The sequence below is a fragment of the Archocentrus centrarchus genome, chromosome 20, assembly GCF_007364275.1.
Source record: "Archocentrus centrarchus isolate MPI-CPG fArcCen1 chromosome 20, fArcCen1, whole genome shotgun sequence".
NCBI classification, from domain to species: domain Eukaryota; kingdom Metazoa; phylum Chordata; class Actinopteri; order Cichliformes; family Cichlidae; genus Archocentrus; species Archocentrus centrarchus.
Window position 1 is genome coordinate 27087644 of NC_044365.1, and position 16169 is coordinate 27103812.

Here is a 16169-nt window from a genome sequence, read left to right on the forward strand (position 1 = left end):
GACAAGCAGTTACTTAGACGCACCACTGTGCCACGTCAGTGTCAATAACGTTTAAAAAATGTTACACTTTATGCAACTCCGGTTTCTCAAAGGGAACGAGTACGTTTTAAATCTATTTTACAAATACCTCTGGAGCTGGGGGGATATGGCTCATCGAGGTGTGTGTAAATGTAAGGTCATAAAAATTTATGTGACCCTATAAATGATGTGTGTGAGCGCTGTGCCTTGAGTAAAACGGCCGGTTAAAGCAGTGTAGTTGGGTTTCACTTCAACCCCAGCACGAGAAGAGAAATTTCAGTCTAGCCTCGTTAATCTTAGTTTAAAAATTGGTATTACGTTCATCAGTTAAAATAAATAGATGAGAAAATGAGCAGCAGGGCCAAGGTTGTTCATCATACTGTGCCACTTTGGGGGCTATTTAACCAAATGGATCTTTTAAAACACGAATCGAACATTAAAACCCTGAGAAATATGAGAAGGCGTTTCCTGCTTATTCGGCTACCTTGATTTACTGTCTGGTCCAACTATCTGTGGAGCAAGCAGGCGTTTTCTTTACAATTCAAAGTTGTGCAACATCATCGCCTAGTGGCGGATAGCTGAAAAATGATGGGAACGCTTAGAATAGAAACCCAATGAAGAAACCCTTATATAAAACCATGTGTTGAGCTTTTTCTCGCAGTAATAAAAGGTTATAAATTAGTAGTGTAAAGCGAACTTTTCTTATAAGTGCTTTTCTTACAAGTGTAAAATGTTTTACAGTGCCTCCCTTAAATCTTTAAAAGGCCCCCAGTGTTTTTTTGTTTTTTTTTAGATCCTGGGGAAATTTTGGTGAATTTGTGAATATATATATATATATATATATATATATATATATATATATATATATATATATATCAAACCTCTCCCACCCTGTTCCTAGAATACCAGATCAAGGATATGAACATAGTAAGACATCATTAACATATTTACTCAGTCATATATATAAAAAATTAATGCTCATTTTGTCACATACATTCAGTACACTAATAACTTGTGTTTTAATAACAACAGCTGGCATGCTTTCAACAAATGGTATGAATGGTTGCCAGATAATACAGACTTATCCAATGGTGTATCTGATCTTTTCTAGATGAATATGACACATGACCTCTAATCCAGTGGCTAAATGTTGGGGGGCAGAGAATCTGTCCATCTAGAAAGAATGAGCCTTCTGGCCAATAGAAAGAGTGCTGTCTAATGGGACCAAACCAACCAGTGAAATCAGTAGAGATGGATATGCTGTTTGCACACATATTTTAGAAAAAGTCTCAAAAATGGAATTCCAAAATCTATGTAGGTTTGGATGTAACCAAAACATATGCAAGACTGTGGCTGGGACCCCTCTGCATCGGTCACAGTTACACTTACAAAGGTCCTTAAAACTACGTGTTACCTACGTACTTAGATTTTCTGAGGCTGATTTTGAAACGGTTAGATTCAATATGACTCTCACATGCAAAGAAAATGGGCACTAGCTTACTTTAGTCCACAAATTTTCAGTAGGGTTGGGGTCGGGGCTTTGGGAAGACCATTCCAGAGGCTTAACGTCAGCCTGCTTTATCCATTCCAAAAGCAGTTATGATGTGTTTGGGAATCATCAAATTACACATACAGGGTCAAATATACACACTTAAGTCTTTTAATAAGTGGTCCTGAAGGTTCTACAACGTCTTTTAACTTGACAAGGCCAAGGCCTATTAACTTCTTGTTGGTAACCATGATTGACTACAACTGGTAAGGTCAACCTCAACCCTACTGAAAATCTGTGGATGCACTTAAAAGCCGGGTCCATGACAGGAAACCTGACATTCATGCCCATGATGAGTGGATGAAAACCTCTGATCACAACTGTATATCTAAACATATGACAGAAAATAATTTAAAGTTCCCTTTTAAACCTATACAAAGAAAAAATATGACAGTTCTGGTGAATTGTGTCTGTTTTAAAAGAACAAAATTAAAAGGTTCATATGGTGTTGAGGTGTAATTCTTGATGACACTAATTGCTTTTGCTGCATTAAATAATGGTGAAATTAACTATTCGTGATTTTTTTTTCACTGCAGGTGTTGCTTCTAAATTCATAAGTGATTGCAATCAAATGTCAAATACCAGACTTCCTCTCTGGTCTGTAACTTTGAGCCTCTTTCTTCAAGCAAAATGTGCACACTGCTAGTAATGTAGCCAAGTCATAACTCAGAATTTGTTTTCAATACATTTTATTCCTTTTCAAGATAACCCCTCAGGACAAGTTGAGAAATCCACATGCGGCTTAAAGGCAACCAATGCATACCCCAATGGGCTTATTTTTTTTTTTTTGGAACAGGCCGGTGTTAACTAGAAAACTGATTCTTAAAATGTATTTGACTGCTCTCCATAGCGTTGCAGCTTATGGCATGTAAATAAAAGGCATATCAACCAGGCTCATATGGCACAGTCAATAGTAGGGCAGGGGAGGGGGGTGGGGGACTGCTAAACAAAACAGTTATGTTTCAGTCTCGGTCCATGCTTTTACAACAAGTCATTCGTGTGAACATTCTTCAGGCAGGCCATACAAATACAGAGAAATAACTCCACTTAAACAGCAAATGAGGCAGGATCATACACAGCAGTGATTCAAACTCACTAAACCAACGGTTCGCCTGATTTCGTCCTTTCCATCTCTCAGAAAGTCCCATCATTCAAAGCTAAAACTCAAGGCATGTTAATTCTGAACAGCATTATAGATACAAACGCAACAGATTCACGTTCTGATTACAAAGCTGTTCTGAACTCTGAGAATTAATGCTACATCAGGTTACTTGGCTGGCAGTTTCGTACAACACTGAACCGTGAATCTACTTACAGTATTACAAAAAGATGTCTCCTGTTTTCCTTGAATGCTTTTATACACTCACCCTTATACTATTCATAAGGATATATTAAAAATGTTCTCCATATTCTACCTCCCTTTCCATCTGCAGGTGTCTGTCGATGAACGAAATGGAGAAAACATTGAGTATGAGTCGATGTGTGACCCCAGTCTTAATCTGAAAGACAAAGATAAGATTTGTTTGGTTTTTTTTGTCCTCTTTTTGCAGCCCTCACTCAGTGAAAAAACAAGAGACACAGGGAAATTCACATAACTCCATAAAGTGTCTGCAAAAATCCCCCCGCAGAGGGGCAGAAGTCAGTGGCTTACAAAAGGAGCTGAGCTAGCAGTTATAAATAGAAGGGGGGGGGGGGGGGGGGGGGGGGGTAATGGACATGTTGGGCTACATAGTATTTAGAAAAAGCATGAAAAGATAAACTGGGAGAAACATTACAACACTGCAGTGATCATTCCTGAACTTTTAAAATTACACTGTACAAAACACTCTGTATCAATAGGCACTTCTTAAATAAAGGTCTTTTTTTTTTTTCTTTCCATAGTTTATTTTTTCTAAATTGGTGTTCCTTTCATTTACAATAGCACAGCAGGGCACAGAAATGAAGGTGTGCTGGATGACGAGCGAAGCTGCACTCTGGTCCTTGAAGTCCAGCTGGGAGGTCAGTCGTGTGTGGGAGCTGAAGATGCAGGTCATGGGTCACGGAGCTGGAGAATCCGTTGGCCACAAAGATGCGGGGGGGAGGGGGGAGAAAAAAAAAAAAAAAAAAAGATCTTTTGGGGGGTGTGGGGGTGATAGAGCTGAGAGGAATGTTTTTAGGAGGACTTCTCTTTTCTGGCTCTTGGTGAATCAGCTTGGTGAGAGTTCACTCCATTTACTCCATTGGCTGGAAAAAAAAAGGAAATCAGAATTTTAAAGTCTGTTATAATTATTATTTCATTTCAAGAACTAAAATGTGACATTTAACATGATGCACTCTAGAATATGTCTCCATAGTGTAGTGCTTAACACATTTGCTTGGCAAGGTCACTGGTTCGAGTGCAGCCGGAGACACAAATCCCCTTTGGGGTTGCGCCGGAGTAAAACTCTGCTGAATCAAACATGCGGGGCTCCCTGCTGTGGTCATGCCTTTTGATAAGGAGGAAGCTGAATCCACGTTACTACAAACAGGGAACTAGTTCATGCTCGTGCCCTCACCTTTGTCTTTCTTTGATTTACTCTTGGAAGGAGCTTGTTTCTTTTTCAAGGTCTGAGTCTGGGCGTGCTCTCTCCACTGGCGCAGCTGAAAGTTGATAAATTTCCACATCATAAAGGCCTGTGTGAGGCAGATGGCACTCAGGACAGTTACCCTAGTAGAGAGACAGAAAAGCACCACATCGAGCGTTACACAAAATATCCAGAAATTTCGGGCATATCTTCATGAATTACAGATTTTACAAGCAGAAGAAATTCATTTCAGTTTCTACTCTCAGACACACTTACCGGACAAAAAGGACGTTAAAGTTTCCTGCCGCCCAATCGAAGCCTTGACTGTCAGCTGTGGAGAGGCCAAAGCCCACGGTGAGGACAGACAGGGACAGGGTGAGCAGCCGTCCAAGGACAAAAAAGACCGCCCATATGGTGAAACTGTGAGACAAGAGGATAACTGAGTTTCTATCACGTCTAAGACTTTGCTCTCTCTCTCATCTGAAACTTCTTAATAGCGAACACAAGAGCTCACCCCAGTTGTCTGTTCTCATTGCTGAAGTAGACCAGGCGGGAAATGTGGAACAGAAGCTCGACAAAGTAATGACACACTAGGAGGACCAGACCCAGGCGGTTCAGGCTGTAACACAAAAGGAGACAACTTTAGAAAATTCTTCATTACAAATGACAGGGAAAAAAAAAAAAAGAATTACTGGTGTCTCCAACAACTTTCTCCTAAAGGGCAGTGTACAAACACAAGATACACCAACTCACAAACTTAATTAAAGGCTTTCTAAAGTGGCACTTCTTACTTCAGAATGTAGGCGCCAGCGATGTGGACCAGGTACAGGCAGATGTACACAAGCTGGCGCGGAATATCCTCCTAAACAGTAAACACAAAGGGTGGGAGGCCAAAGATGGTCAAAATATTTACAGCAGTGCGGCTCTGCGTGGTGATTTAAGCGAGAGGATGATGAGACTTCGAAACAATGCTGTTCGGCCGTGGAAGTCAAACAGGAAACGTCCTATCCCAAAGTGACGCATCCGCACGCTCTCTTACCTTCTTTGTCTTTTGGAAATACATCTCTGGTAGAGCATGTAACCAGTAGCCCAGCTGACAAATGTAGTAGAATTTCATCTGGAATCTGAAGGAAAGCAAGAAGTTACAAAAAGCTTAGAACGTAACAAATATGACAAGTTTTTTTGTTTTTTTACCCGATTTCCACAACCAACATCACAACTTACGGCATCAGTGTATGTGGATAACCCTCCCACAGGCTGACTGGATTGGACAGGAAGTTTTCCTAACAAGGAGGAAGCTTTTAAGTAAGTTTTATGGGGTCAAGCATAAGCGAACAAAACCAAAGCCAGATATCAACTGTACGTACAGAGAGCAGGATGCTCGTGCCCCAACCAAAGGAGAAGAGGTAGAAGGCGCTGAGCTGGCCGGACTCGTTGAATTTGCTGTGCTTGGTTTTGGAGAAGTGCTTCTTCCTGTTGAATTTCTGCAAAGATGAGCAACAGTGAGCTGTGCAGAACTATTCGCAGAGATTAAAACGTGCCTACTTAACGCCGTCTCTTTATCTCACTTACGTCCAGCACATACTCCTGGATGATGGCGTGCATTATGATGGCCACCAGCATGTAGAAGAAGATAGTTGCCAAGTCCTTGATCCCGTGGTGGAAGTGGTTCACGGCAGTCTCCCCTGGAGCTTCTGTGGCACACAAAAGTCATGCAGAGAGAAAAATCAACATCCATCTGTGAGTCATTCGCATCCAAAATGTCAGGCGCACTTTCCTGGTGTGAGATGTTTGGATTAGTGAGCATCAGCTGTGCAGAATTACACCGCTTTGAAAAAGCGGGAGTCAGAGGCTGCATTTGCACCGTTTACAGACACAGAGCATCTGTCGCCTTTCTAAAGTTACGTTTATTTCCACGCAGCCTTCAGCTCAGTGTCTGCGGAGCAGAGATAGCCGATAGATGCACACAGTTCCCAGCAAGTAGTCTGAGAAGGCCTGAGTGCTGCTCCTTTGGTCATCGTTTATGGAACCTCATAAAGAAATCAATTCAATTGTTTGTTAGGAAAAAAAAAAAAAAAAAAAATCACATAGCAGCCATTATTGAAATTGTTTCAGAACACTCACTGCAGAGATTAGGGTGCTGCTGTTATGTGGTTTATCAGACTCAAGCTGTAAATAAGTTACAGAAGTCAGTAAGTGGTAAGGTCCCACAGATAAGAGCCGAATCACCGAGCTGGGAGCCTGCACACCACAGTATGAATGAGTGAGTCCTGCAGACTCGTACAGCATTAACCTTGAAAGGAGCAGGACTTGGATTGTGAGGCCTATATTATACCTTAGCCCAAATTCGCCCGGTGCAACCTTGCCACAAGAGAACTTTATAAAATCAGGCAGGCTAAATTTAGCTGCGAAGAGGAAAAAAAGAAAGAAAGAAAGAAAGAAAGAAAAAAAAAAAAGCCCTCAAATGGGTTTGTGTAAGGCTGCATGAGTGCCACTCTAGAATCCAAATGAGAGGCTTCCAGCTAGCAGAAGAAAGTACTGCACTGAAACCTCTGTTCTCACCACCTCACCGCTCGCCACTATTTAACTTACCATTTGTTGATATGGTGACATTGTACTGGACAGTTATGAACAACACTGCAAACTTGGAGGTGACCTGTAGACATTAAAAAAAAAAAAAATAATAATAAGATACAATGTAACCATATAAGGCAGTCATGTAAATCTCAGGCAGACAGCAATTATGCAGAACACAAGTCAAAACGTTTACTGAAAGCTGGAGAATTAGATTTGCCTATAATGAGTGCCTTGAAAGGGGAGTGGCACTTTAAGATGTAAATGAATACAGAGGTATAGTAACACACCTGTGTTACATTTAAAATAACTATCCAATCAATATCCAATTTTTTTACCTGTTATTTTGCTTTCTGTGTTATGCATTTCCCCCTTTAGGCCACGAAAACAAAGATATCTTTGTTAGGAATATAATTTAACAGCTCAAAATTTACGTGACACAACAGATACACAACCGACCACAAACAAGCGACAAAAGTATTGGGCCACACCTCTTAACACTGAAATCAATAATGCTACGGAGCTGTTCTTCATGGTTGGATGAGTGTGGTGTGAAAGAACATGACTGGCCCGCACAGAGCCCTGACCTCAACCCCATCAAACACCTTTGGGAGGAACTAGGATGAAGACTGTAAGCCAGGCCCTCTTGTTGAACACAACACTCTTCTGGAGGAATGGGCAAAAATTCCCAGACACACACTCCAAAATCTTGTAGAAGGCCTTCGCAGATGAGCGAAGGCAGAACCAACTCCATATTAATATCTATGTATTTAAAATGGGATGCTCCCATAGGTGTAGTGTGTAGGTGGCCCAATACCTGTGTCCAAGGGTGTAGGACAATATCAACTACACTGGTGCGTACCTTCACACTTTTTCCTTCTGTTTTGTATATGAATTTTTTTCTATATGATCTGATAATACAAAAATATGAGCTAAAGCATGAGACGAAATGTGAATTATGTAATATTGTAAGAACATTAGTGGCCATAAAGCATCAAACTCCTTACTAAAAGTAAACGTAGAGCAGGAGAAGCAAACAGAACTTCATCAAGACAGGTAACTACTAAGATTTCAGCTGGAAGTTGCACATTAGCCCTTCACAGCAAGAGAGCTAGGCTTACAACAAATTCATATCTAAAAAAAAAAAAAGAAGAAGCGCTAACTGTCAGCTGGAAATCGATTCTAAAGCAGCCCAGATCTTATCCAAACAATGTCTGCTAATATTATTAGGCAATACCCACGCTACAACAGCACGCAGTTCCCTGGAATTTTACTTTGGAAAAGACAAACAGGAAGCACTTCTAACCACAGCCAGCTGGACACCAGCGGCGCTGCTTTTTTCCGTTTAGGTTGAAACGCGCTTTGAAATGAACATACATTTGGGTTAAAGTAGAGCAGAATGCACCCCCGTAAGAGACTGCGGTGCTGCGTGACGGGGGACCCCGTTCATCCACGTCCGGTCACGGCTGAAGCGCTCCTTCAGCTTCGGTGACAACTTTCAGTGAAGGTTCAAAGCGAGTTTCGGCGATGACAGCGCTCCCTGCACCGCTGTGTGATTGCCACGTAACACATACAAACTAACCAAGTCCGGAGTGTTGCAAAAGATTGTAACCACTAAGATCGATAAAGTGTTGCAATGCAAACTTACCGCTTGCTGGGCATATTTCCGCAGAACATATCACAAAAAGATACTTTCAAGTTTCTGCTTTTTTTTTTTTGTGTGTGTGTGTCTGTGATCGAAACGCGGGCCTTGGAGTCGATGTTTTTTTTAAAATAGCCTACCGATTTTTAGATGGGAAAGCGGCTACATGGAGTGAAATAGTTCCCACGCAGCTTAAAAAAATAAGTATATTCAGTCTTGGTAAATAACAGAACCTGAGATCAGTGGAGTGAGTTTATAACGCTCTAAAATAAAAGCAAAAGCGAGGCCATCGTGAGGGGAAAACTTTCGATCACGAGAGGAAGTAGTGTGAAGAATAGATCAGACAGCCATGTCAGTTCTCATGAGAACCGATTGGGAGTATTCGGCATTCCGTCTACCAATAACCCCCCATCGTTTTCCCAGCCGAGCATCCCTCGAATGATCCACGGATAAAAGCCATTCACTGTGTGGACTCACCTCAAACATCAAGCCGAGGAGAAACACCATAGCAACACAGGAAACAATATCTGCATGATTCTGGATGACAAACTCGTGGCTTAGCACCGGCGGATTCTTGTTAGTCTTTTTTCGGATCCCCATATCGACGCGATTCGTCAAAACTTTTGCTTTACGCAGCGCAGATGTAGCCGCTTTATTTTCCCCCTCCGGCCAGATAGTAAGAAATTCTTCTGTTCAAAGCACCCTCCTGTTTCCTACATGCAGCGGGCCAGGCAGCAATTGAATGGCGTGTCACTCTTCTTCTAGTGGGAGGGTCCACGGAGAGAGCCGCTGCGCCTGACCAACGAGCCATCTTTACGCACAGGAGAGAAACAGCTGGGGCTCTCTGTCGCTGCCTAGAGGTTTGGAGTACAAGATGGAACCTGAGTTCACTGGCTGGAGAAAGCCTTTAGTTAATGCACTTTAAATCATATCATTTTAGAGAGTGGTAGAGATACCGTTTAGAATAAATTTCAAATGTCTTGCTAATAAAATTTACTGTAAATTTGCCTCCCAGCAGAGCCCCAGTGAGCCACTAGCCGCCCTTGCCGTGGAGTATTGTTTTTGGGTGTACCCCTTTTTGTTTGTTTGTTTCATTTGTCTTTTACACCCTGGCAAGTGAGTTGGTACGTCCAGAAAAAGACACGGGTGTTGCTTTTTACAGGGTTACCTTGTTTCCCCATCACCAAAAAAAAAAAAAGAAAGTGCATGCTTATGTAGGCTTTTCATGGGTTGCAGTGACATTAATTAGGTGTAACGATCACTGAGGGTGTTTGTTCACTTAGTGTTCTTTTGACTGGTTGCAGTGAAGTTGTTCCTGACCTGTTGTGGGGATTGGGGAGTGACCAGGCATTTTATTCTCAATCACAAATTGATTAAGTGATGTAAAATATTTTTTTTTTCAAAGATTTATTGAACACAAACCTTTTTTTTTTTTTGCAAGTAAGCTGTCACGGGTGTAACAGTATACTGGGTCAAGCCACACCCTCATAAGGTGCAAATACTAGATTAAACAGACCATTATGTGGCAATTAGTCTGCCACTCTCATGTGATTTCTTTGAAATAGGGAGATAGGGAGATGTAGTTAAGATAGGGAGGAACACACTGGCTGCCTTGTGATCAAATATACTACAAACTTTATTAGAAATAAGAGAAAAAATGTGTATGTGTGTGTTACTTGTGGACTTGTCTTTAATTTGTTTTAGTATTAAGAAATGACAAGCTCCACAAGACTTACAGTGAGGGAGTGTGCCTGTTGTTGTTGTAAGTTACAAGAGTCACACTAATGTCAGAATACATCAATATCTATCCATCAATATCAATCTATTACATGCTTTTAAATTCATTTGGAATTTTTTACCCATCTGTGTTTCACTTTTGGTAATAAGGAAGTGCAACCTGCTTACTGAGCTCAGACAAAGTTAAACACACGTTTGCTGTAATCATTCAAATTACAGGAAATCAGCTGAGGTGTTACATTACATCACCTGTCTACGCCTATGTGCTCAGAGGAATTAAAAGGTATGCACACAGGTCTTTGTGTACGAGTTTTCAGTTGTCAAATATGGAAAAAATATCCAGAGAAAACCTGGCCATTTCATCACATGCTGGCCATATCAAGTACAAAATCGTGACAGGGAAGTATGGACTATGACCACATTCACACATACCTATACAAATTTCCGACCTGACTTTATCGGATAGTTGAGGTGGAGCTTGTCACAGGTTTTAGGGAATGAAAGGACAGTGGCATTTACAGCTCCCTTCCCTGAATGAGCACCTCTCTTTTCTCAGAGTGTACTGGTAAGTTAAAGTTCTTCTTTTTGAGTGTGTGTGTGTGTGTGTGTGTGTTTGTGAGAGTGCTGTGTTGTAGCCAGAGCTCAGTGTGATGACAAGCACTGATAACTGTGTAGACTAGAATCTTCTAAACTGAGATCTGTAAATGAGCTCTGAATACTTTATTAAGCAGCTCAATGAAGACAAACTAAAAAAAAAAAAATTTTTTTAATAGAGCTCATTTTCTGTCAACACACATTTGACTTATTTGTTGTGTGAAGTGTAAGAACAGTCTTGTCTAAGAACTATTGTATACCATAAGCACTCTTGTATAAGAGTTCTTATGGTATCATTCGGGCTGATAGAAATAATTGATCTATTACATAAATTAGCTGTTCACCAGGACTTGTTTATATGTTTATGACAGGGATCAAAGGTCATTATCACACGGCGCCTGACTACAGTCACGCTGCATTTCAACTCTTTGACATAAACAAGCAGCCATTTGTTTAAGACTGTAACAAAAACAAGAAGACTGTCTGTTAAATGATGCACATATATATATATATATATATATTTTCTTTTTTTTTTTAAGTGGTCTTTGCAGGTTGACCAAAATGGCCCCTGAAACACTGCAAACGGTCCACAGCAGCATTTCTGCAGACCGTTCAAAGCAAAACTGAACTTTAAGCAAAACCACTTCTGCCTGCAGCACAGAAAGACACTTCCAAGTTTCAAGTGACAACACAATGCTTCAGCCAGACATTCAGTACACCAAAGAGCGATGGTTATTAACCATTGCTGGAGTCTTCTTGTACGTCGGGGACATTTGGACAGACATTGGACTGGCTGTGAAATATTTTCAAGAGGAACAATACGTCTGGACTGGTCTGACGCTAATGTTTGTCCTGACTGGGCTGTTGGTTACTCAGATTTTCAGCTATGCCTGGTATCGGGATGATTTGAATGACATTTTCATAAACTCTGAAGGAACAAAAGAAATATCAGGCATGTCGAAACCTGGGTTTGCTGTCCTGCATGCATTTGGCTTGGGCATCTTTACCAGGTATGTAAATAAAATGATGGCTTTGATAAGAAAACTGCAGCCTAAGTGGGCTATAACCTTTGATTTTGTATCTGCAAACTAACACAAGCCACTTTTTGTAGCTACAAGAAGGAGTGCCTGCATGTTGTGACTCAAAACGTGCATTAAGATAATTCTGTACAGTGACAAAGTGGTATTTAATAACCGGAATATCCACATTCAAGCTGTGCTTTGCTGTATGGAAATAAGAAAAAAGTGACTCACTATCTTTGTAGCAATGGTGCATTATGCAATAAAACGTGTGTTGCAGGGAGGCAACCTGTTTGTTTTCATTGCGCTTGTCTTGTCTCTAGGTATTACCACCTGCTGAAAAAGGGCTTCAAAATGATTTGGACAAAATCAAATTGGGATACGGTGGATAAGATCCAGGAAGTTCACAAGAAGCTGTTTTGCATGGCTACTGATCTGAGCATGCTCAAGCTCTTTGAGACTTTCCTGGAGAGTGCTCCCCAGCTCCTTTTACAGCTTTACATATTACTAGGCCACAGTGAGGTCTCAGTCATGCAGTGTAAGTAGAGACAGAAGATACTCTATGCATGCCTGTGAACTCGTAGAATCATTATTCATATTACCTGTGCTTTTCTTTCAGGTATATCTGTGGCCTTCTCCTTCTTTAACATTGCCTGGGCACTGGTGGACTATCGCCGCTGCCTGCGGAGATCTCTCCCCCATATCAGAGAGATGCCCTCTGGCCTCCCCACAGCAATCTACCTCCTCTACAAAATCTGTACCATCACCAGCCTCGTTCTCAGCTACAGTCTCCTACTCATACTGAGCGTCTACACCACAGTAGCCCTCACCGTCCTCTGGCTGCTGGGAACAACATGGGCACACTTGCTTGAAACCAAATTCTGCTCAACCAGAAGCCTGGAGATTCTCTACAGGGCAGTTATAGGAGTCATCCTGACATTCACCTTTTTCAACGTGAATGGACAGGACACAAAAGTAGCCATGACCACCTACTACATTTTCTACACTGTTATAAATATTATGGCCCCATTATTGCTGGCTTTGTTAAAGCCAGAGCTGCAGACAAGCACTTTGCTGCTGACAGTCAGTGGTTTAATCTGTGGATGCTCAGTGCTGGGACTGGTGTGTCTTACTTTGTACTACAGCTTCCTGCACCCCAGAGGAGTGTGGCGGGAGGCGGATGAGGTGGATGGCCTGGGAAAGGAAACAAAGTCAACAAGAAGAATAAGGAACTTTTTGCAACCTTGATAAAGATTTTTGTCAAGTTATTTGTAAGAGAAAAAAGGAAAATTAATACGTGCACAGGTTGAACTGGCCTAATAATTTCACATGTAGATAGAATAAAGGGCTTGCACAGAGCTTCTGGAGCTTTTGAAGGTATCATTTGCACTATTGGTGGTTAGTTAAACAATAATATATGTAGCTGAATGTGTATTTTATTTATTCTCGACCTATTTATTCTTATAATGTGTAAAAATGCAGCTAATTCTCAAATTTGAATGAAAGCAGAATTGTCTCCTGATAATGCTTCAAAATCTTAGAAGGAACTGAAAAACAAAATGAATAAAATAAACAATTTTCCCCGAGTTTGTGTATCAAATCGATCAAATTGACCAGAATTGCATTGCTGTATTTCTCTTCTGCTTCTTTAAAGCTTGCTTTTTCAGTGCATCATATCATTCGGATTAGCATTTATATCCTCTTCTTGTCAAAGGTTGAGCAGCTTGGTCATGCATCAACTGTAGCACTGTGCAGGGTAACATTTGTACGGTCGTGCTGTATATTGTGAGTAAACCTGTAGCGCATATGCTCAACACAGGATGGCGCCATTATCTAGGGTGACTTTTCTAGGTAATAGTGAGCTCAAATGGTGCTGTGAGCAACAGTAACGAAACCGGAAAAGTTGTGCTTTTAGTAAGAACGCATGCAAGTGTATTTAAGGTCCTACGTATATTATTTAAGCTCTTGTAGGCACAGTGACCACTGAATATCTTATATCACTTCCTTTCACCAAGAAAATGGTCAGCTGATCAAGTACAGGGTCATCTACAAGACCTGGAAAGCTGGACAGTCCAGAGGCTCACCAAGAGTTGATCAGTGGATAATCTGCCACCTCAGTCATCTCACTCAACTTAAATTTAACTATAAAAATCAGCTACCAGAAAGATTATTACATCCTAACACTTAGAAACTGAAAGGTGGCAACTAATCATTTCCCCCTCCTGAGAAGTGGTGAAGACAGGGGGTCATGGATGAGCTAATCAGAAATAACAAACCAGTGCTAATTTTGTTTTGACTACCACCAAAATATTGTATGAGTCAAGCCGGAGAGAGCGCCGGACGCTGTTTCTTCCTGGCCGGGGCAGAAGGGGAGGGGAGGGTGGCCCAGGGTGAGCTCACCTGGGAGGAACGCTGACAAACCGCAGGGTCCAGAGAGCACGGTGGTTGTTGGCTCTCAAACAAGCGCAGCGTGTCCCCCTCCGCCCCTGCCCTCTCCCCTCTTCCTTTAATTTAGCCAAACTCGGAGCTTTCTGACTTGTTTACTCCAAGAGGCCACTTTAACTTTCATCTGTCAGTTGTGCCGTGTCAGAAGCACTCCATAAAATGACAAATTTAAGCGAGGAAGTTTGTTGGAGAGGAAATGAATCGCTGCCAGGTAGTTACCACACAGAATTCAGTTTTACTGTGGAACTGCGGCGGACACACAAACTCCAGGGAGTGCATTTGCTCTGTGCGTATGCAGAGAAAACAAAGGCAAATATTGATTATTATTATTGATGATTAGAAATGGTTCAAACAGACAGAAATGTATGTGTAGATTATCCATAATGCTGATTTATAACAACTTACCTTTGGGACTGAAAGGAGGTATTTGAACCTGCACGGAGGAGTCTCATTGCAACTCAACCAAAATCACATCAACCTTTGCATTTAAGATGATGGATGCTACCCTCTCTGCCCTCTACTGTATATTTCCTCGGGCTCAGTGAACTAATGCAATGTAAACCTGCCAGAGGGATTTTTATTGGGAGAAGACACATGTGTCTCGCGCCGGAGTCCTAAGCAGTCTCTCTCTCTCTCTTTCCCCCTCTCTCTCTGTGGTCTTTGTTGAACTACACATGGCGGTGACTCACCACTGATAGTGCTGCCAGGGACCAGTCGCAAGCCATTGGGATGAAATGTGTTGAGTAAAGCATTACCTCCCTGCCTCCAGGAGAAAACAAGCAGAGAGAACTCTGGCGTTGACAGCCTCACAGTAATTTCCACTTCTGGCACTGAGAGCTTAATACCCAGTAATCTCTAACTCCGATCTCGCTGAAATCCACCTCCAGAAAAGTCTGGAGTGCTCGGTGAGAATCTGAGAAACTAGAAGCAGACCAAAGATGAAGCTCCAGACCACTACAGGTCTTCATTTTGCCAAGTAAAGGTCTGATCTCGTGCTGTTATTGAACACACTCGCAACATGACAAATGTACCAACACGAAAGCATGTAATCTCATACTGTCACCGCCTCAGCAGCTCCGATATGTCTGATCTGAATGGCACTCCATGCCTACATAAACAATCTTGACCACTGACCTCTCCATAACCACTGCTAGACTTTTCACCAAATCTTATCTTTTTGTTTTCCATCACCACATCCTGTAACAGCCGGTCAGGAGAGGGCGGGAGAATTCCTGGCATCCACCATCCCCACAATTTGTACAGACACAATAAACCCGGGAAGGCAGGCTGTTTTTCATTAGGGCTTCAAAGTCCATATAAACCATGATTAATGAAGCCCTAAGATGCTGTATGTCTTTAATTATTATGGCTTGACTGCTGCACCAGCGCACCTCAGATGCATTAGCAGTGTTGGCGATCTGTACACGTCTGCCTGGCTCGTTCTGACATGGCAGCGTCGCCTCATTCTGGGAGAATTCCTCAAATCTGGAGGAAGGGAGTGATAGGACCCCTCTCCCCACCTTACTTTTTTTTTTTTTTTTTGCAGTGGCACAGAAATTTCTTTAATCACTGTACATGCACACTTACAAATTAGGTTGGGCAGTGACAGATTGGAGAGCAGGCTGAGCATAATTACATGCAGTGGGCTGGTGTGTGTGATCACAGAGTAGCATTGCATTACCTAGAGGGTTCTGTAAATAAAGCCCTCGTGCAATGAATGAGGATATTGTATAGTGCATTATGGTGGGTACAATAGATTTACCATTGTTACTATTAGGATTTTTGCTCCAGAGTAGCTGTTGGTGTTGTGTGTCTAGAGCTGCAATGGGGTGAAGTCAATCTGGGATTAAGCAGAAATTACTGTAGATGAGGTCAGTCGTTGCTATAATTCTGATGTAAGGCTTCAATTTGCCTGCAGCAACGAGTCACATAGTGGGGAGCATTAACTGTAGATAGATGTATCTTCATTCTCTGGAGACATTAAGGGATGGCCCCCCCATATTTGCTCCATTTACAGTGAATGATAAGAAAAGGCATTGCCCTCTGGA

At 41.8% G+C, this 16169-nt stretch overlaps 2 protein-coding genes across 3 annotated transcripts; one reads left to right on the top strand and one right to left on the bottom strand.

The window, feature by feature from the left end:
• Window positions 1-3439: 3439 nt before the first annotated feature.
• tram1 (translocation associated membrane protein 1) lies at window positions 3440-9085 on the bottom strand. The gene is made up of 11 exons (XM_030757164.1): window positions 8804-9085; window positions 6703-6766; window positions 5683-5804; window positions 5478-5594; window positions 5335-5393; window positions 5150-5234; window positions 4902-4972; window positions 4625-4729; window positions 4387-4530; window positions 4102-4253; window positions 3440-3790 (listed from the first exon to the last, which is right to left on the bottom strand). Exons 1-11 carry the CDS (start codon window positions 8924-8926, stop codon window positions 3720-3722), a joined length of 1113 nt encoding a protein of 370 aa, XP_030613024.1. The 5' UTR covers window positions 8927-9085; the 3' UTR covers window positions 3440-3719.
• Window positions 9086-10167: 1082 nt separating this feature from the next.
• On the top strand, window positions 10168-13212 carry xkr9 (XK, Kell blood group complex subunit-related family, member 9). Of its 2 annotated transcripts, none has more exons than XM_030757050.1 (4): window positions 10168-10628; window positions 11314-11667; window positions 12000-12214; window positions 12296-13212. In XM_030757050.1, exons 1-4 carry the CDS (start codon window positions 10561-10563, stop codon window positions 12922-12924), a joined length of 1266 nt encoding a protein of 421 aa, XP_030612910.1. In that variant the 5' UTR covers window positions 10168-10560; the 3' UTR covers window positions 12925-13212. The 2 variants fall into 2 exon arrangements, with proteins under 2 accessions (XP_030612910.1, XP_030612911.1); XM_030757051.1 differs by having other exon boundaries at window positions 10555-10628; window positions 11197-11667; window positions 12296-13210.
• The last annotated feature ends 2957 nt before the right edge of the window (window positions 13213-16169 follow it).